Source organism: Balaenoptera acutorostrata, chromosome 20 (genome assembly GCF_949987535.1).
Source record: "Balaenoptera acutorostrata chromosome 20, mBalAcu1.1, whole genome shotgun sequence".
Taxonomy (NCBI): domain Eukaryota; kingdom Metazoa; phylum Chordata; class Mammalia; order Artiodactyla; family Balaenopteridae; genus Balaenoptera; species Balaenoptera acutorostrata.
The window spans coordinates 1,067,748-1,088,381 of NC_080083.1; the positions used below are offsets into that span (position 1 = coordinate 1,067,748).

At 62.7% G+C, this 20,634-nt stretch overlaps 1 protein-coding gene across 7 annotated transcripts in view; it reads right to left on the reverse strand.

Annotated features, from left to right (window-relative positions):
* Positions 1-1,607: 1,607 nt before the first annotated feature.
* TOM1L2 (target of myb1 like 2 membrane trafficking protein) overlaps positions 1,608-20,634 on the reverse strand; it is an 83,880-nt gene continuing 64,853 nt past the window's right edge. For 2 of the 7 annotated variants that reach the window (XM_057535723.1, XM_057535719.1), the window contains 9 exons: positions 19,487-19,620; positions 17,499-17,547; positions 17,075-17,198; positions 15,606-15,723; positions 14,192-14,267; positions 12,106-12,171; positions 7,524-7,583; positions 5,928-5,964; positions 1,608-5,289 (listed from right to left, as the gene is read on the reverse strand). In XM_057535723.1, the coding sequence (XP_057391706.1) occupies positions 5,141-5,289; positions 5,928-5,964; positions 7,524-7,583; positions 12,106-12,171; positions 14,192-14,267; positions 15,606-15,723; positions 17,075-17,198; positions 17,499-17,547; positions 19,487-19,620 (813 nt within the window). In that variant the 3' untranslated portion in view covers positions 1,608-5,140. The remainder of the gene's footprint in view (positions 5,290-5,927; positions 5,965-7,523; positions 7,584-12,105; positions 12,172-14,191; positions 14,268-15,605; positions 15,724-17,074; positions 17,199-17,498; positions 17,548-19,486; positions 19,621-20,634) is intronic. The other 5 variants (XM_057535724.1, XM_057535721.1, XM_057535725.1 and 2 more) reach the window with 3 other exon arrangements.

The window sequence follows — 20,634 nt, forward strand, 5'->3', positions numbered from 1 at the left end:
GCCTTGCGCAGGGGACATGCCTTCCATTCACAGAGATGGGGGCCCACACTTTGGAGGCTGCTCCCAGACTCCCTTGGCGCGGGGCCTCTGTCTCACTCCAGCTGAGGCCCACCTGAGCTGGCGGAGGTCTGAACGTGGCCCCAGTCTCCTATCAGCAGGCATGGCAGCCCCGTCCTGAGCTGCCCTCCCAGAAGGACTGGTGTGGGGGGCGGGGGGCAGCTCCCTTGGTGGCCATGGAGACGGAGACAGTGCCCTCCCTGCCCGCTCCTCTGCGGCCCTGGTCTGGGAGACCCAAGGGCTGAGTTTGAGCGGGGTTCTGCAGCTGATCCCAGGCAAACATCAGGGCCTTGGTCTTCTCACCTGCACATGAGACGTGGGCAGATGTCTCTGCATTTATTCCAGGCTCACCTGGGGGCTTGATGAGTCCATCCCACTTGAGGTGCATCCTTGAACCCTGGGAGGTGAAGGGATTAAAGGGCTCCCCACCTCCCCTGAGCCACCTGGAGAAGGCATAGGCCCCCGCAAGGCCCCTGAGCCTCAGGAAGAGGCCTGCTTCCCAGAGGACCGCCGCCTGCAGCAGCGCCCGGCTCCGGAGAGGAGACGCGAAGCCTTTTTAAAAGGGATAGGGGGCTGAGGGGGGTAACTGCTAAAGAGTAGGGGTTTCTTTTGGGGTGATGAAGATGCTCTAAAATTGATTGTGGTGAGGGTCGCACAACTCTGAATGTGCTAAAAACTACCTGATCATACACTCTTGTTTTTATTTTTTTATAAATTTATTTTATTTATTTTTGGCTGCGTTGGGCCTTCGTTGCTGCACACAGGCTGTTCTCTGGTTGTGGTGAGCGGGGGCTACTCTTCGTTGTGGTGCGCGGGCTTCTCATGGCGATGGCCTCTCTTGTTGCAGAGCACGGGCTCTTAGGCGCGAGGGCTTCAGCAGTTGTGGTGTGCGAGCTCAGTAGTTGTGGCTCGTGGGCTCTAGAGCGCAGGCTCAGTAGTTGTGGCACACGGGCTTAATTGCTCTGCAGCATGTGGGATCTTCCCGGACCAGGGCTCGAACCTGTGTCCCCTGCATTGGCAGGCAGATTCTTAATCACTGTGCCACCAGGGAAGTCCCTAATCATACACTTTAAATGGGTGAATTCATGTTACGTGAACTACATCTCAGTAAAGCTGTTCCAGAAAAGGGGAGCAGTGGCTCTCAAATCCAGCAGCCAGCCAAGCTCGGGGAGCCCAGCGGAGGGCACTGAGGTGGTGGCTCAGGCCTGGATGCTCCCGGGACCCGGTAAGAGACGTAGGAAGAACCACGGCCCCGGGTCTGAGCTGTCAGGCAGGCTGTGGCGGGTTTACAGCCTCTCCAACCGACGCCCCCAAAGCAGGCGGTGCCCCAGGATGGCCAAGCAGGGATGGGCACGGGGCAGGGGAGGGGGCTTCCAGGGTAGGGGCTGCTCGGCCACCTGGGCATGGCCGGGGCCGGGTGGGGTGGCGAGCTTCCCTGGCTGTGCGCTCCAGCAGGGCCCACTCCGCCACTGCTTAGAGAAAGCAGGTGGTCAGATCTGGCTGGCCCTCCAGAGAGTCACCACCGACTTGACAGAGATCACACAGCAACAGTCTGTTTGTTTGTTTATTGTGAAGTATTTTACATGCAAGATCCCAAACTAGACAGACATATCTGGAAGGAGAGCCAGTGGGCGGACAGATGCTCTGGTGTCGCTGACTCCCCTCTAGAGAGAGGAGTCTGCCGGCAGAGACAGTGACGGACCGCCAGGCTGTGGGATGCCGGACAACAAACCTGAGAACCCTCACAGATCAAGTGCAAACTCGAGGAAATAAATATCCATCCACCCCTTCCTCCAGGAGTGCCTGGAGAGACGCAGTGATACTCCGGGGCTGACAGCTGTTCCCAGGGTGCCCCAGGGACAGCACGGGCTGGAGCAGGGCACTGGGAGAGGCGGGGGCCACTGGGCATCTTCTGGGTGCACACACTCAGACCGGGGGGCGGAGCCGGCTCTGCCCACGTCGGGGACGGGGGAGGGGCCCGGACCTGGCGGCAGCCAGTGCAGAGCACCGCTACCCTCCACGGTGCTTCCCCTTCGCCAGCCCACAGCCCCCTCGGACCCTCCGGAAGGCTGGGCTGGACTGAGTTAGAAGCGTGCGGAGGCAAGTGGGGCTGTGGCAGCAGGAAGGGATGGGAAGAGCAGAGTCTGGGCGCCTGCAGCCACCGGTCCCCTCTCCCCGCTGGGGCCTTGAGTGAAGGCCCAAGCCTCACGCCTCCCCAGGCCCCTTGCTCTGGACCCCGGGCGAGGAGGGCGAGGGCAGCGAGCCAAGGCAGCGTGGCCCAGGGCAGACAGCACGGTCGCTCACACTGAGGGGGCTGACAGAGAGACAGGAGGACTGACGGCCGACGGCCACCTTGCCCTCTGGCCCAGCCAGCGACGAGCCGCTGCAGCTCTGCGGCCTTGTCCCGCGCGTGCTGATAAGCCAGTCGCTCACGTGTCACCTGGGCCGGTCGGCCTGCACGGTGCCTGGGGGTCCCGGGCAGGGGCCGCTCTGGGGCAGGCTGGCCAAAGGCCCGCCAGTGCCCGGGTCCCACTGCACTTAGTGCCATGTGCTGCTGCCCAGCGGCCAGAAAGGCAGGAGGAGAGGGTTAGTTTTCACATCTCAGCACACAACACAGAAAAGGTTAAACACATCCCCAAGAAAATATCTTGACAAAATAAATATTTTAACCTATCATCAGGTATAATTAGTGCTTATAAGGAATCCCAGCAATAATGTAGTGTAATTAAGTACATACTGTATCTGTGATGTCTAACACTGGGGGAGAGGCTGGTGGCTCGGAGGGTCCCACTCCCCAGGGCGGAAGGCTCTGGCCAGCTTCCCTTCCCGAGCGCCGTGCCCCCCAGGCGGAAGGGAGCCAGCGGGAGGGGCCCAGGGCGCCTACGGCTCAGGACAGGAAGGGCTGAGCAGCACCGTCCCGGGCACCTGCTTCCCAGGCTGGCCTACGGGTGGGGCAGGCTGCCGTGGCCTGATGGGCGAGCAGAGGGGCAGCTCCAGCTGGGACGGCCAGCGAGGCCGCCACCACCCCCCGCCCTGGCGGCCCCACCTCTCTCAGCTGTGCCTGGCTGAGTAGCTGGAGCTGGGGGGCGGCTCTGCGGGGCCTCCCTGGGCAGGTACGTCTCCACTTCACCCTCCATCGGGAGACCCCTGGGCTCCCTGCTTCGCCGGCTGGGAGGCCGGCTCCTCCCTCAGCAGACGCTGGGCCTGGCTGCTGCAGCTCCCATGGGACTGACCACCCAAGGCCCACTGTCCCCCGCCCCCGGAGACAGATGCTCCCCAGGCTGCGCCCGAGGCCTGGGGATACCAGCCAGGGCTGCCAGGGACAGCCGGGCCACCCAGCCGCCTTCTCTGCAGCTCAGGTCAGCCAACTTCAGTCGCGCAGCATCCATGCCGGCCTCGGGGCCCCGCCCTTGGAAACGCCGAGGAGAGGGGTGCAGCTGTCTGAGGGTCGGGGCCGGGCGGGGTGCAGGCAGGCGCGCCCAGCTCCGTGGTGGGGACTTCCTGAGCGCCCTCTGAGGAACTGGAGTGCGACAGCCCCAGCCGGACCCCAGGCCTCCTCTCCAGAGGAAGCTGCAGGGTGCCAGGCTGGGTGTGGGTCCCAGGCGGGCAGCACCCCGCTTTCCTCCACACCTGCTCCTGCCGGTGCCCCGCACAGCCCTCCAGCCCTGTCCTAAACGCTCCCCCTGGAGCCCACGGCGGCACTGATCCCGGCCTGTGTCAGGCCCAGCCTCTTCTCCCTGCTTGGGCTGCCAGGTGGGAAGGGCTGACCCCGCCGCGGGCCAGGCCCACCAGGTGGCCCAGCCAGGCCTTGCCCCGACGCCCAGGCAGCGCACGCTGGAACGCTGACCTGGGCCGGGGCTCACAGGCTGGCGGAAGCCGCGGCAGCAGTGTGTTCGCTCTTCTGGGCCACAGCACAGGGTGGCCCAGGCTGGACCGGACTTGGGCCGAGCGGCTAGTGCCCTGCCCATGGCCCGAGATACCAGCGAGGACCCAAGAAGGAGTGGGTGTTTCCAGCCCCTCCTAGGTTGGCTGGGCGCGGGGTCTGGGGTGGGAGGAGGTCAGGCTTCAGGACAGACTGCAGGGGAGGCTGAGGCCCCGCCCAGTAGAGTGCAGGGACCTTTGGTCACTGGGATCTCGCCTGGGGTGCAACACCGCCTGCTGCTGGGCCCTGGAGGCGGAGGCGTGGAGGCTGCCCCAGACCAGGCCGAAGCACATTCACCAACGTGCAAAGCTCTCCCAAGCTGGCCAGAGCCAGCCCTCACTGTGCAGGCCCCTCCACAGGTGGGGCGGCCACAGGGCCTGCGGTGCGCAGGGGCAGCTTGGCGACAGTAGCGTTATCTCTGCAAGAGCTGACCGGCCAGGGTTGCGAGCTGCCCTCCTGACAGCCCATGACTCTGCCCACACCAGGAGCATGCAGGCCCGCGGGGGACCCCTTGGTCCCAGGCTTGGCTACTGAGCCAGCTTGGACGTGGGTCTGGGCTAGCAGCTGAGTATGAAGAAAGGGTCAAGCAGATGGCAGGTGAGACACACCACCCGTGGGCACCCACAGAGCCTTCTAAAGTGCCGACACTCATCAGGCAGCAGCAGTCCGGGGAGGGCGACCAAGCCCGCAGGTGCAGTGCACCTGCCCTTTCTGGGACAGAGGGGGGCACGGGAGGGCAGGAGAGGCCCGCTGAGCTGGGCAGGGGCACGCCGGGGAAGGGGCTGGGGCCTGAGCCCCTTCTCTGTGCGCAGGTGACCAGAGGAACTGCTCAGAAACAGACCCAAAGGGACTGCCCTGCCTGGGGCTGGACCAGCTGCGGGCTCTTCCTGGGAAGAAACAGGCAGAGGGAGCTGGTGGGCAGGAAGAGCAGAAGTTCAGGGGCTGTGACTGCAGCGACACTGTCCCGCCGCCCGCAGAGAGGGTGGCTGAAGCTGGTCCCGACTCGCGGGAGGCCTGGGAGCAAACACAGTGGCGTTTCCATGGAGATACAGCAGCGCAGGACCAGGTGGGGGCTGGGGATGGGAAGAGCGGCCAGTGCCTGGAGTGGATGGGGGAGCTAGAGGTGACCTGCCGTGGGGGGGGGCCCAACCACAGGACAGCTCACAGGGCAAAGAGAGCGTCCTCTGACTGCTCCGGCTTCTTCCGGCTGGAGGGATTTGAGGCCGGGGCCGGAGCCTCCGCTGGAGGAGAAGGGAGGTTGGGAACCATTTCGGCAGCTTTGGCCCTTTCTTCAAGGAATTTATCGAACTCTGCAACACAAAACAAGGCCGGCCGGGATTGGTAAGGGCTCAGCTGCATTGAGGCTCCAAGAGCCACGCCCACCTGCTCCCCACAGAGCACCCGCCCCCTTTCCTCCTCCGCCACCACCAGGGCAAGCGGGAAGCCCGCCACAAGCCGGCAGGGTGGGGTGGGGGGCTGGGGGGTGCCAGTTAGGGTTCCTGCCCCACCACTGACTTGGAGCTTTTCCACCGTCCAGATCAGCATAGGAGGCAGGGCAGGGGGAGCTGGAGGGGTGAGTTCCTCCCTGAACTTGGCAGGGAAACCCCCCCACCCCACCCACCAAGCAGGGCTCTGTGCCTGCAGAGGGGCCCAGCTGTGCGGCCACAGGGTGCCCTGCTGACTGCATGGCATGTGTCTTGCTTCAGCTGCACTGAGCATCTGGCGGGGGCAAACTGGTCAGCAGTGCAGGTTTGGGGTCACGTGGACCCGGGGCTGCCAACTGTGCCTACTGTTCCCCAGCTGCGGCACCTCCCTCATCAGCACAAGGCCTGGGTGGGACACAGCCCAGGAGCCCGCAGGGGAGGCCCGCCCAGGCGGCATGGCGGGCGGCGGGGGCTCCCAGAGCCTGGGGCGGGCACAGCAGCAGCGGGTTGGGGGGGTGGCCTACCTTCGCTCGTGACGCCCTCCTCCAGGTCGTCGCCCTTCTGTGGGAGAGCAGAGAGAGGGCATTAGGACCCGCCCGCCCTGCTGCCGCTCCCGCCCTCGGCCACCCCAGGGCGGCACCCGAGCAAAACTTCCTACTTCCCGTCCCCCCGAGTTCTGTAAGAGCAAAGCACTGCTCTCGTCTTATCGGAGACACAGAAACTTTGTTTTTAAAAAGTAAAAACAAAAAGAGTAGGTTCTAGGTTTTGATCCCCCAGAAGGGTCAGAAAGCAAAAATTCTAAAAGGTGCAGGCTCGTTCCCCGGCTGAGCCGCGGGGCAGGCCTGCAGGGCGGCCAGGAGGCTGTGCCTCAGGCAGCCAGGGCCCCGGGCGCTCCTCCACAGGGCGGCAGCGGGGAACCGCGTGAGGCCTGGAAGCAGGGGGCCGGACCTTGCGGCGCTCTGGCAGGGGGGCTGCTCGGCTGCAGCCTCCCGGGGGCGGCACCAGCATCCTCCTGCGCCCCGATGCCGTCACTGGGGAGGCTCGGGGGCGTCAATTCTGTGTGGGAACTCTGCACAGTGATGGGAAGCGGACACGGCCCGGGCTTCCTTCCTGGCTCTGCCCCTGACCTGCCGCGCGGCTGGCTGGGGGGGGTCCCTGGCCCTCGAGCGCGGGTGCCCCCCGTGAGGTGGGGGCCCTGGCCTGCCTGCTCTGCGATGGGAGCTGTTTCTTTCCGGGCATCCCCTGGGAAAGGCGAAATGGGGGGGCCCCTCCTCCCCTAGCACGGCACCCGAGTCTTCGGAAAGCCCGGCTTTGGTGGGGGGTTTGGGGGCTGGCCCGGAGCGGCAGGAGGCCCGTCCTGGGGGCTGAGGTCTGCCGTCCTAGTTGGGGGGGGGGGTGTCCTGAGGGGAGGCAGCGAGAAGCAAGAGACGAGTTGTCCTCAGGTCACGGGGAGAGTCCCACCATCCGTGACCATGGACAAACATCTCCCCTCCCAGGGTGCATTTCTTCACCAGCCCCGGGTGGGGGACTGGGGGCGGTGGTGAGAGTGCTTGGCAGGGGGCAGCGGGGGACCGGCCAGCACAGCCCTCCCCTCTCAGACCGGCTGCCCTTGGCAGCTGCACGATGTCCTAACCTTCCTGCCCATCTCTGGGGATAAAGACAATGGTCCCTGGAACCATTAAATCCAAGATAGCAGAAGATGCCAGGGAAGGGGGATGAGAGTGAATTAAAAAACAAACACCAACTCATGTCTGTGTAAATTTCACAATTAAAAAGAAAAAAATGTCTCTGGGTATATTTCACAATTAAAAGAAAAAAATGAAAACCAAAAAATAAATGAATAAAAATAAAAATATAAATTAAAAAGCGCACAAAAACCCCAAACCAAAAGAACCCAAGCACACACACACCTGAAACCGCAGTAACTGGGAAAAGTCAGTGTGCGTCCTGGGGGCGGTGTGGCCGGGCCCCCGAGCAGGTGCGGACCCCAGGGGCGTCTGCCCGGCCTCCCCTCCTCCACCTCCCCAGGGAGCGGCCCCGCGCCGGCCCCCAGGCCTCCTGTCCTCCAAGGCGCCTCGGCCTCGCCACTCCCCACACGAGATAGAAAAGTCGAGTCTCACCAGATCGGTCCTGAGCCACACCTCAATGTCGTCCATGACAGACGGCTGCACCACGGGGATCTATGGAAGCGGCAGGCAGCGGCCAGGCAGCCCGCGGCCAGGCAGGGGAGACAGAACAGCGGACACGTCAACCCAAGCAGCCCGACGGAGCCAGACGCACACAGAGCAGAACACGCTGGCATAGCAGGCGGGCACGCAGGCAGCCGCGCGTGGGATGGCAGGTGAGGGAAGCAGCAGCTCTAGGAAGCGGGGCCAGCGGGGGGCGGGGCGGGACGGGACGGGACGCAGTGGGGAGGGAGGCGCAGTACGCGTTCTTCAGTGGATAACTTTTTGACTAGTGTGTCCCCCTCTCAGCCCTGGGGCGTGGAGCCCCTCCATCTGCGACAGTCCCAGCCCCGACAGGACGGGGGCAGCCGCGTGGCCCTCCGCCCAGGGCAGGGCAGGAGGCAGGTGGTCCAGGCTCGCTCACTGAAAGGATGGTGTCCTGGGGCATTTCTGAGCAGGAAGGGCACCCAGGCCTGGGTGGGGCCTGGCCCACAGCAGGCCAGCACATTCCTCCAACAGCAGACACAGGCCAAAGCAAGGGCTTTGATGACAAAAGGGACCACGGGCTTTGGTTGTCTTTGTGTCTCTTTAGTGGAAAAATCAGGAAGAAGCCTGAATGCAGCAGCCTCCTCTCATCCCACCCTTTCCTCCCAGCTTTCAATGGCTGTCTGTGTCCCCAGCATCAAAGAAAAGAAGTGCAACTGAAAGCAGGGGAGTCGGGGGGGGGGCGGGGGGAGCAGGGGAGCGGTTGGGAGAGGGGGACCAGGGTCCTGAGCAAAGGAGGGCACCCCTCTGGTGGCTGGGCCCTGTCTACGCCTGGGCCACCCATGCCCAGGGCCTGAAAATCTACCTGCCTAGAAATAGTTAAGCTGCTGTCAGACATAATAAAATGATAATGTGATAAGAAGTAAAAGTAACCTTTAACCCCTTCGAAGCCACGTTAATGAAATGTTGGCTCCCAGACCAGAGAAACGAGTGGATGGCCCTTGATCGAGGTGACCTGCATCCTCACCTCGGCTGGGTCTGGGAAGTACCTCCTGGGACTCACTCACAAGCTCACTATTTCTAGAAAAATCACCTGCACTGTGTCTGTAGCTGGGTTCGCCCCAGTGTCACATGGCCGGGCCGCCAGACCCTCCTCTGGCTTCCACATGTGTTTCAGAGAGGCTCAGGCCAACCTCGATCAGATTAGGGAGATTCTGTCTATGTTGCCATTTTATTTCTTTGACCTACTGGAGACTTAAGAATGTTGAAATGAAAAAATATCAAGGAGTTCAAACCACCCTGAAATGACTCATGGTGACAAGGAACATGTGGTCCTCCCTCCGGGCAGGATGCCAAGGGGCTGCTGGCAGCACCTGAAGCCGACTTCCCTCCCCACGGAGCAGGGGCCAGCGGCATCCAGGGTGCGACCGGCCAGTTTTACGCCTGCTGACGGGGCTTCTGTCCGACACGTTCCCATGACAGGAGATGCCAATTTTCGTTATCATGCTGCTTCTAAGCCAGAACGCCCAGCCTCGGGGAGGACTCGTGCCACACCGCCAAATCCCCAGGACTAAGCGTGGGAAGTCAGTGTGTCTCCAGGGAGAAACCCGCCAACTCCAGCTGCTGGAGCAGGGGTGGGGGGGGGCGGCCCTGACACCCACCAGCCTCGGCCCACCCAGGAGGAGCAGAGATTCCTCGGGTCGCAAAGCTTGAAAAAAGACACTAAGGTGTCATGGGCCTTAGGCCTTCAGGTTTTGCTCGTAACTTTTTTGTTACTGTTCAGAACTGGTCCCTTGGGGCCGGGGATCGCGCCTCAGTTTTCTCCTCTGGACCGATCTCGAGAGCCAGCACGCTCAGAAAATAAACACTGACATGTGAGAAGCTCTGCACCCCTCAAAACAAGCCCACAAGTCAGGGGTGGGAGCACAGTTCTTCCCTCTCCTCGGCTGGACTTGCTCCCTCCCAGGAGCTCCCCATCTCCGGGGCCCCAAGAAGCCCCAGGTTTGGGGCCTCAGCCTGGTCTGTGAAACGGGGCGATGGCTTCCACCACTCACGACCCCAGAGCCCTTCAGTTCCAGTTGGGTGCTTCTGTTTCTAACTCAGAAACCCAGGGATGCCGGAGCCGTCGGGCCTGAGCCCTGACTGAGGCGCTGGCCGAGGGCGTGCATCACGTGGAGTCGGGTGTGGGTGACAGGAGAGCGCACGTGGCGGGGGGATGGGACGCCCTGCCAGGCTGGACGCAGCCTGGGCTCACGAGCCGCCTGCCTGGGAATCGACGGGGGAGCACGGCAAAGCTGCCCCCAAACGGGGTGCTTCAGACACACTAGACACTCGCGCTGCCCTGCAAACAGGAGCTGCTCTGTCACCGCTCGGCTGCGGGCACACCCCCAGGCCTGAGAGGCCTCGGCGTTCTCACCCTGAGCGACCTGGGCTCTGACACGCCCTGGGGTGAGCACCTCCCGGGCAAGGGGGCTGCCAGAGGGTGAGTTGGAGGAAGGAGACGGAAAGGGAAACAGATGCAACGAGAAAAAAATAAAGGGAGCGCGTGTGGGTACACCCTTGGATACAGACCGGCCCCCCAAACTCCCTCGCTCCGAGGACGGCTGGACGGGGCTGGCTGGCTGAGGCGCTGGATACGGAGGGCAGCCGCGGACGTGGCAGGGGTGGGCCAGCCTGGGCTCAGGCCGGCAGCCCTGCGTGTGGGTGGTAGGGTCACCGGCTCAAAGGGGAAGGGCGCCGCCAGGTCTGCGTAGGGGCCCCGCCCCAAGCCTGGGCTTGGGCAGCGGCAGACTTCACTAACCTCCTTGGGTTCCTGCTGCTACTGATACTCGTTCACCTAGCCTGGCTGCACCCTGCGTGTGGGTGACAGGCCTCTGACCACCGCCGGGAGAGGCAAGAGCACCGCCGTCCCCGGGCAGGCTGCTCGAGAAGGTTCTTGGGGCTCTCCTCCACGGTAACGGGCCTGGTGCTGGACCTGGACGCCCGACACGCCTTCCCGCAAGGAAACCTGTACCATTTCCAACGCGGCCAGACCAGGTGCTGCGCTCGGGTGCGATGTTTCCAGGGGCTGTTGCCCCCCAACAGCTCTCCTGCCACCTCCCCAACCTGAGGCTCAGTCTACCGGCCCTTTGGTCTCGCTCAATAGTACAAAAAGTTTCCAAGTAAAGAATTTGTACTTGGCAGGTTTGGAAAGACTCAGGGTTTCTATGCTATGGGAAATGAGGCAAAGCAATTAATATACGCTGTTTAGAAGAAAACAAAACAAAACACTGCAGTCGGGCAGGTGAGACACGGGGTTAGCTGTTAGTCGGGCTTGTTTCTGAAGTCGGAGACTGGCGCTCTAGGTGGGGCCGGGCAGGGGTGGGTGCCACCACCGGCGGCCAAGCCACACGCGGGGCGGCTGTGTGGGCAGTATCATTTTTTGCAGGACTAATAGGCACAAGGACACACGGCTGGATCCTCCCAATTTGGACAGTGGAGTGGACACGGTCTCCAGGACTGCTGCTCTAAGGCCACCCGCACGTGTGGGCCAGAGCCCCTGCTTGTCCCCAGAGAAGCAAACAAGGGGCCGGGCTAGCCCATGTCCCTGAGAATGGCCTTGGGGTCCGGCGCAGCAAGAAGGACTGGCTGCCGGCAGGTGGAGGGAGACGGCCCCCCGAGTTCGGCTGTGCTGTGTCGCCAGCTCCCAGCTGGGCAGGCAGACACCCTGACCCCCGGCTCTGACGGCCCTTTGACCCGTGTCCTCGAGAGCTGGTCACACTTGCTTAGGCAGGTGACCCTGTGCTGCCCGCAGGCTCGGGCATGCTGGCCCAGCCTGAAGAGCCCTCCCCTGGCCCCAGGCTGGCCCGGCCCCAAGGGGTCAGTTAGGCTTCCTCCTGGTGTGTCTAGGTCTCCCGCTCAGGTCCACCACACACAGACCCTGGTCTCAGAGGTGAAATCGTCCCTGCACCGCAGGCAGCCTGCAGCAAGTGACCTCTCTGTGCACAGACTTGGGGCCACCTGATCACGAGGCAGGAGGGATCCTCCCGGGTCTTGGAGCCATGGACGCCCTACTTCCTGAGGCTGACTGCGTGTTTGATACCCAGCATCTTCTTATTCCATTCCAATAGCGTTTGTGTGTTTCTTTAGGAGGTCTCAGATCCTCCCGGGGGACACAGTGGGCACAAACAATTACAGGACGAAACCCCATCGGCCTAGACTGCCACATTCACAGGCTGGGCGGAGTTCTCTGCGCAGTCAGATGCTTTGAGCCTGTCCTCTTAGAAACATCCCCTCCCAAGCAGAGGCCACAGTAACTTGTGCCCATCCTGGAAAAGTGAATACTGCCCAGAGCTCCAGAAACGGTAGAAGGAGGGAAAGGGCCCTCCCCTCACTCCTGCAAATGCCCGGACCACCACAGAAAACCAGAGATGGCGTTTCTGGGGCTGGCAGTCTGCGGCTTAAGGAGACAGACAGGAGGGGAAGACTGGGCACCCGCGAGAAGACAGAGGGAAGCGCCGGGGGTGGTTGTGGTGGGGGGACAAGGGGCTCAGCGCGGCTGGTGACCTCTCACCATTCCTTGGGCTATGAGCCAGCTGTCTATGGGCTCCAGGTAAGAGTCCCCACCTTTACCTCTCTTCTGGGCCGAGGACAGAAAAGTCCCAGAAAGGAAAGTCACAGCAAGACCCGTGGTAAAGAAGGCAATAGCACATGTCGTGGAAACAGAAAAGCCACTGTCAGAGCTGGTCCCCCGTCACCTGAGGAGCTGGGACCCAGCGGCCCACCCCCCAAACATGCCCTTACCTCCTGGATAAAAGAAGAGGCGTTTAGTAACAGGGACCCCAAGAGGGTAACACACACTTGAACCCCTGTTCCCGCGCCCCCGGGAAACCTCCTGGGGCCGCAGAAGGCCGGCCAGGGCTGCCCTCTGCCTGGGCTCTCAGGGTCACCGAGGGGCGGCTTCACAGAACCAGCTTTTGCACAATCATCTCTACTTTCTTCTTACTTATTATCTTTTTCCTCCTCAGTTACCTGTGCGTTCTTTTTCCAAACTCTTAATGTGAATGATGAATTTGGGGATATTGCCTTTTCTAAATGATAAAAGTATTTAAAGTTAGAACTACTGATTTGGTTGTACCGTGAAGGTGTAGCTACACAGTTTTTTCCCCTTTCTTGTGTTCTTAATTTCTCCCTTGGCCCAGTTTTCATTTCCAGGGCAGCATTGTTTAGGATATGGAACAACATAACCCGAAGTACAGGCCTGAAGATGCATGTGTGTGTGCACACAGATACAAAGACACACCCACAGACAGGCACACACACACGCACACGCACACACACACAGCCCACACGAACCCTGCTCCCTGCAACACCCCATCGAGCAGGGCACACGAGGAGCAGCCTGCCTGCAGCAGGCGGAAACGTTGAAAACAGGAGGCAGGCCAGGCACCCCGGGTGAAGGGCGGGGAGCTGGCTGCATTCCTGTGCTTGGACCCTGGGCACTGGCAGAGGCAGCTCCTGGCCTGGGTGGGGCGGGCCCTGGAGGCAGAGTGGAAAGCTGACCGGGCCAGCCTGGCCAGCTGGGCCAGGAGGAGGGGCCGGCCTTACTAGCTCCCTGGTGCCCTGAGTTGGGGCGGGGGGCCATCCTCAGCAACACGACCACTGGGCCACCCCACAGCCCAGCCTCAGGGGTTCTGTGGGGGGCGGGGCACTGAGAGCCGCAGCCTGGGTGGCTCTTCTGTGCCCCCTGGTGGCCGGTGCAGAAGGACGCACGGCCCTCACCAAGCTGGCTGAGCCTGAAGGGACATGGGGACCAGGGGACGAGCTTTCCCGGGGACACCAGGCCTCAGTACTGCCGCCTGCCCAGGCCACTTGGACAGGGGCTGCGGGAGGCCAAGGGCTGGTGTTTGGGAAGCCAGGCTCCCCTCCAGTGGACAGATGAGCTCTGCCCCTTTGTGGCCTGGGATGGGGCGGGCCGGGGGGCGGCTGTTCTGGGGCTACTGTCCCCCTAACCCCCACCGCCCCCCCACCCCCCGCATACATTCATTCGCTCGCGGCCACACACATTTCTCAGGCGAGAAGGGAACCTCCTCACGAGAAGCACGAAGGCACAAACCTTTTCCTTCGGGGACCTGCGATCTCCCAGAAATCATAGAAGCCCCTCCTCCACCTCAAAGCACCTCTGCCCTCAGCGCTGCTCCTCCCCCTCCAGCCCCCCCACAAACCAGCCCCGACCACCAGCCACCTTCTGACGGCGGGCCTGCAGGGACAGGCCCAGGCCCCCGCTTCCCTTCTGTCGGAGCACCGCCCACCCCAGGGCACTGCAGCCTCTGGGGAGAGACCCTCTCTGGCCACGGGAGCCCTGCGCCCTGAGAGCTCAGAGCCACCAGGGGGAGAGCAGGGGCTCCCCATCAGGCTCCCCGGCGTGCAGCCCCGCCCAAGGCCGCTCGCGGGGTGCCCTCCCCACATCTCTGCCTCTCTGGGCCTGTCTCCTCCTGGGTGTCCTGACACGGGCGTCCCCACAGGTGGGGGGCACTCAGGAGCTGACAGGGCTCACCCCAGTCTGCCCTCCGTGCCGCCAGCTCTGCCTAACTCTCCAGCTGGCTTCACCAGACCGCCCCGCTTTCCCTCCAGGCAGATAAACAGGGCGAGAGACCTACCACTTCGGTGCTCTGTTTCCGACCGTCTACCGCAGAAGCAAGTACTCCGACGGCCTGGGGGTCCTCGTAGGTGGCCCTGGGGACGAAGCAGCACAAGCAGAGTGGTCACGGGGGACGGACAGGGGGTGACCTGCAATCACCCTCCAGCTTCGGCACCTTCCTCACGAGTACTCAGAGGCCTTGGCATTTAGGCCGTGGTCTGGCCGCAGCTGAAGCCAGGAGGCCTGGGTTCAAGCATAGCCCAGCCACTCACTCCCTCTGGGGTCTGGGACTCTGTACCACCTCCATTTCCCTCTGTTAAGTAACAGTAGGAGGCATTTGTAAAGCTCAAGGACAGGGTGTCAGAGGGCCCGGAACTGCTTGGAGGGAGAGGCTAGATAGAGGAAAAGGGGTCATAATTCTCATTTTAAAAGCAGCGGCCTTGGCTTCCCTGGTGGCACAGTGGTTAAGAATCCGCCTGCCAGTGCAGGGAACACAGGTTCGAGTCCTGGTCCAGGAAGATCCCACATGCCACAGAGCAACTAAGCCCGTGCGCCACAACTACTGAGCCTGCGCTCTAGAGCCTGCGAGCTACAACTACTGAGGCTGCGTGCTGCAACTACTGAAGCCTGCGTGCCCTAGAGCCCGTGCTCTGCAGCAAGAGAAGCACCGCAACGAGAAGCCCATGCGCCGCAACGAAGAGTAGCCCCCGCGCACAGCAACGAAGACCCAACGCAGCCAAAAAAAATAAAAAATAAAAAAATGTAATAATAAAAAAGCAGCAGCCTCAGTGGCATCTGACAAGGAAGGTGGTCTCCCGCTCTGGGGTGAGGGTCTGTCACTCATTGCGGGGTTGTCTTCCTCTGCTCCCTGACTTCTTTTGCTGTATCCATTTTGAAAGCAGCTTCTGCTAAAAGGTGCCTGGGGCCCTGGGCTTCTGGTCAACCTGCTGAGTCCTGAGTACGGGACTCAAAGAGCTGGATCCCGGGGGAGGTGGTCAAAGGCTGAACAGGAAGCTCAAAGCAGGTTCCAGGGAGATACAGGGGGCTGTGTGTTTTGGAATCAACTCCCCTAATTCCCCAGGGCTCATCTTGGCCAGAGCCCCCGTCAGGAAAGACGCTGCTCGCACCCCAGGGGCGAGGAACCAACTTGGTGCCTGCCTGCCCCACCCCGTGCCCCCAGCTCCTCCTACAGACGAAGTTTCTGAGGCAGCAGCAGCGTGGGGGCAGGGAGAGCAGGGGAGAAACCCGCACGGCCGCCCGGCTCCGGGTGCTGGCCTCCACTCAACAGCTGTGTCTACTGCCAGGTCCCGGCAACCGGAGTAGAAAGGCCTGGCCCCAGTGAATAAAAGGCCCCTTTGTGTTGGCAGTGGGCCCAGGCCGGGGTCAGCCCCGCCCAGCGTCCTCTGAGAGCCACCGGGAGGGTCCCCACATACGTCTTGCGCTGCTCGGCCGAGGAGCTCCCTCTGGTCTGGGTGAACATGTCAAAGCCGTCCCGGGGGTGACACTGCTGGAGCGAACTCAGGGTGCCGCTGACACTCTCCGCGCCCAGGTCTGTGCAACAGAACAGAGGAGGGGTGGGCGACAACAAATGTGGGCCTGACCTTGGGAAGAAGCCACCTGGCGGGCTGAAGTCCTGGGGGGGCAGAAGGGAGCGAGAACAGCCCCCGACCCCCCCAAGCCGCTCCCGAATGAGGGCGAGCGGCGAGCAGGCGGGCCGTGCAGGCTTCTGCCCGCGCCAGGGCGCCCCTGGAAGCCGGTCACAGAGGCCACGGGCCAAGGTCACTTATGCGACAAGTATTTCGTAGGCGCCCGCACGGCCAGAGCTCGACCCTGACTGGACCACGGGCGGTGACTCTGGCGCGGTTCCTGGCCTCAAGGGGGTACACAGAGTAGGGGGACAGACAGCAGCACAGAATTAGGTGGAGATACGGGCGGGGGGCCGGAAACTGCCACAGGAGCGGGAGGGGGCTGGGCGGCGGGCAGAGGGGGCGACGCGGGAAGGGTGCTGGCGGAGAGACGAGGCTGCTGAAGAGGGTCACACGCAGGCAAAGGAGCCGATGGGGAAACACTAGACCTTTTTAAAGCAGGGGCAGCAGAATCCAATCTGAATTTTAGGTATTAAGCCTGGTGGCCACACGCTGGGTGGACTGAAGGCAGAGAAAGAGAAACAGTGGCTACGGACACATGAGATGTCAAGAAGCCAGAATTACAGCAGCTGCCAGGGCACTAAGTAAAAGCTTGACTCAACTGAAATGAGATGAAGGTACAAAGACAAATATTAAGAAAACAGAAGCGCAGGGTGGAAGACAGCATTTTGAGAGCGCCGTGCTGACTGGCTATGTAATACTGTGACTTCCTCTGTCCCAGACTGGGCTCATCCAGCCCGGGTGGGGCATCCAGAGTCCCGGACACACGTTAAACTGAACAAACTGCGAAAAAATGGCATCTTTTGTTTTAGGTTTCAGAGGATGGTGCACACTCGCCGATGTTAGTTCAAGGAGAGCAAACCCCTTCCTGTTGGCAAGCCCAGGGCAGACGTCACCGGCCAGCCACGGACTCTTCCAAGCCCCGACGTGGCCTCTGCATCCTTCCTGGGCCCACGTGCCAAGCACCCAAGGAGCTGACACCTACCGGCCCCCCTGGGCCTGGCGACGTTGAGAAGGAAACCACTCCAGCCACAGAGAACGTGCCACACACAACACAGCGGCCACCTTTCTTCAAAAAGCCAGCAGCGTCCGGTCCCTCGGACCACCCCGCACCCGCTTTCCAACACGCGTTCAAACTCTAAGCTTGGGGAACAAGCCTTGAGCTGAGTGGCACAGCAGGACCCGGGCACACGCGGTCCCACGGGTCCCCCACAAGGCCGGCGGCGGGGGGCGGGGGGCAGGTCCGGGACACTCACCCAAGCCCGCGAGCTGGGAGGAGAGGGAAGACGGGGGCACCGTGCCCCCCACGGTCGGGCTCACCACGGCTGGAGACCCCGGGCCCAGGTCGATGAGGTTGTCCTCTGTCACTTCGCTCAGCACCTGCTGGGCAGGAGGTGGGCTGAGCCCCGGCCCGCGTGCTGGGCCCCGAGGGGAAAGCTGGCAGGCACCGCCCAGGGTCCCGGGTGGGCTGTTGTGAGTTACCCCCCCCCGCCCCTCCCCCATCTAAGGGACAGCGAGGTCCCGGGGGCTTCTTTGCACCCTCCCGCCAGGGATGCCTGCCGGCACCTCCTCAGAGCCCACCCACCAGAGCTTGCTCTCCCATCGCCCGAATATGTTAACCCCAGGAGACCCCAGGCTTCCCGGCCTCCAGACAGGCGAGAATTCTGAAGGAATACTCACTCCATTACTGGCATTTTGAACGGATCGGCCTGACCTGTATCGTTCGAACCTAACGGGGAAAGGAAAGTGGAGTAAGGAGAGGGAGCGCCCGGGACACGGCATCACGAAGCTCACTGGCCTGGGAAGCTCCTGGGGCCCGCGGGCCCGGAGGCCAGCAGAGACCCAGGCTCTGGGGAAGGAGAACCACCGGCCCATTTGGGGGGCCGGGGAGTGGACAGCCCCCAACACACAACTTTGCCCTTCCTGCTGCTGCATGGGGCTCCCCTGAGGGGGGATCAGCCTCCCAGCCTCCCCAAGGGCACTGCAGGTGCGGGCTGGCGCATGCAGGAGGCCATCGTAAGCACCCCCAGGGCTCCTTTGGGCCCTGCAGGGGAGGCTGGGTCAGCCACCTTCCCTGGGGGCGCCTCAGATCCAGAGGAGAACAGCAGCCCCTCCCTGCTGGGCAGCTCTGTGGCGGAGTGACGAGCCGAAGGGCTAACTTGCTAGGAGAAGGGGTGGGGCCCAAGACCGGGCACATGGAGGAGGAGGGCAGGCACAGGCCCCACCAGCTGCGGGAGGGACGGTCAGCCAGGGCCCCCGCCCGCTGGCCGCAGCCTGGCCGAGGACAGACTCTCCTCTCCAGCACCCAGGTCGTTCTCTATCAGGTGGGGACCAGCACGGCAGCCCCAGACGCCACAGGCTAAGAGGCCGCCAAGAGACCTTCTCCAGCTGGGGATTTGCTGAGATTCCCTGCTCCACGTCGGTCTCCCCATGTGCTGGGGTCAGCACCTGGTGAGCAGGGATCCCCAGGGGGACAACCTGGTCAGGCCACCCGTGGGATGCAGTTTATCCTCAGTGGTCGACAAGGACAGCAATATTAACCCACCTGAGGTTCTCATGCGGGAGCACCTTCCCACGCCCTTGCTGACCATCAGTCTTATCAAAGGCTCTCTGGCCGGAAGGGCACCTCAGGGCTGCCGGCCCCGGGCTTTGCCTCTGAATTGCTGTCACCCTGTGCCAGAAAGGGCTGAGATGGGTTTAACAGGTGAAAAGCTCAGCCTGTTTACAGTGGAGACCCTGGCACCGCAGGGCAGGAACCCGGGGCTCTGGCGCTGGGAGTTGAGGCCCCCGGCTCTGTTCCTGTGCTCCCATGGCACAGGGGGCCCCAGACGGGCCCACATTCCTCCCGTGGAGGGCTCGTCATCTGTCGGGTGGACACAGGGCCACCCACCGCTGCTGCCACGGTCGAAGCTGAGACACAGCCCAGAGCTGTGGCAACCACAGCAAAATCACCCTCTAAGGCCCAGACGCGAGCATCTGTCACCCGGACCCTGCGTGATGCCAGGTCATCAGACCACGAGTCAGCAGCCCGGGGGCCCGGGCCTCATCCTTAGGAGCAGAAGCCTGGCCAGGCCAAGGCGCTTTCTGGGGCAGCCCCGTCACAGCCATGGATGGGAACCCGCTCGCCACCCCCCGGCCTGCTGAACACTGCCTGGATCACACACCTCTCTCCCTGAGGGACGGCTCTGGGAAGGCAAAAGAATATGCACGTTTGTTACCTCGAACCCGAAAATGATTTGGAAAAACGGAAAGGCGTGTCTCTCCCAGCACTCACACCTGCCTGCTTCCGTGCTCCACACACGCTGGCGTTGGCAAAGGAAGGGAAAATCTCTTTTTTTTAAAAATGGGAAAGAGGAAATCTTTTTTTCCCTGGTAGATTTCTCCCCCTTAATCCTTTTCAGATTCAGAGGATCTTCAAAGGAGCAGGTGCAGGAGCGCAGGGTCCCCGAGCCCCATCCTCCCTCCTGGGCTGGGGTGACAGGGGCCAGCCCGAGGCTCGTGAAGGGCAGCGCCCGACTCTGCGGCACGTTCCTGCTGCTGCCTCCCAGGAGAATGAGACGCACTTCCCCGTCCTGGGAACAGGTTAGCGTCTCCGAGGAGTATTTTCCGCCTCTACTCGGCACGCCACCCCCCCGCACCCCCACCAACACCCCCGCGCCGGCTCCCACCTCTCGTATCGGAGGAAGACGTTGTTGAGGTCGTCGTTGACGTGCAGCAGCTCCTCGGTGACCTCCTCGTTGCACACGCGGGAGATGAGCTCCACGACACGCTGCTGCATGGCGCGGCAGGTCCTGTGCAGCTCCTGGGGACACAGGTCTGGCTACCGCGGGTGCCCCTCGTTCACACTCTTACTTGCTTTGCAAAGACGTGTGCCAGTTCGTAAAGCCACACGGGCCCAGGCTTGTCCACAAAGCCGGGCGTGTGCGGGAGGCCAGGTGGACCCCCGCCCCGCCCGCCAGGCGGTGCCCCCTGATGGACAAACGTCCGAGCGCACACTCTGCTGTGCGCAGAGTACGGGTTTGCACAAACCGTCTGGGAAATCTAAAAACGTGACTCTCTGCAGTTGCTTGTTCTCTTCAACAGGCCGTGCCAGACGCCGCCCTATCACTTGGGACAGCATGCCCCATCCTGTGTGTATCCTCATGCATCTCACCCGCCAAGGCTCCCTGCGCGCTATGAACACGCCCTGAGCCCGCACCGCCGCCCCAGACTGCCTAGAGCGCCCCCGGCTCCCCTTCACCTCCAGTAGGTGAAGACTGGCTCCCAACCCCCCCAGACGGCGAAGCCCCCCCAGAGGAGGCTTCACGGAGGCGCCGCCAGCCCCTCAGCAGACTGCAGGGAGCGTCTCAAGCACCTGGCACACACGCCCGAAGCACCAGTAGCACCCGCGGGGAGAGGCCAGGGCTGGATTCAGTCTCCCCCCAGAGCCCAGCCCCTGCTGGGTGTGGCGGCCAAGGCAGCAGCAAGCAGCCCTGACCATCAGCTGTCTGGGGGTCCGGCGCCCTGGGCTCGGCTTTCCCAGGGTGGCACGGGGGTGCTGGGAAAAGGTGAAGCCCTGCCGATGGCATTGGGCACCACCACAGCAGCCAGGGTGGCTCTGCTCTCATCTGTCCGGACACTGATGGGTCTCTGTAAGAGTTTCGCTCATGGAGGAGGCGTTCCATCACTTTGCAGAACGTTTGGGAAGCGCTAGGTGGTTTCTGGGGCCTCGCCTGGAGGAGGGATGAGGCCCGAGGCCGTGCACTGGGGTCTGGCTCCCGTGGCCTTCAGCTGGGGCAGAGGGGGGCGGGACATCCCCCACCCGCTGGCAGGGCCT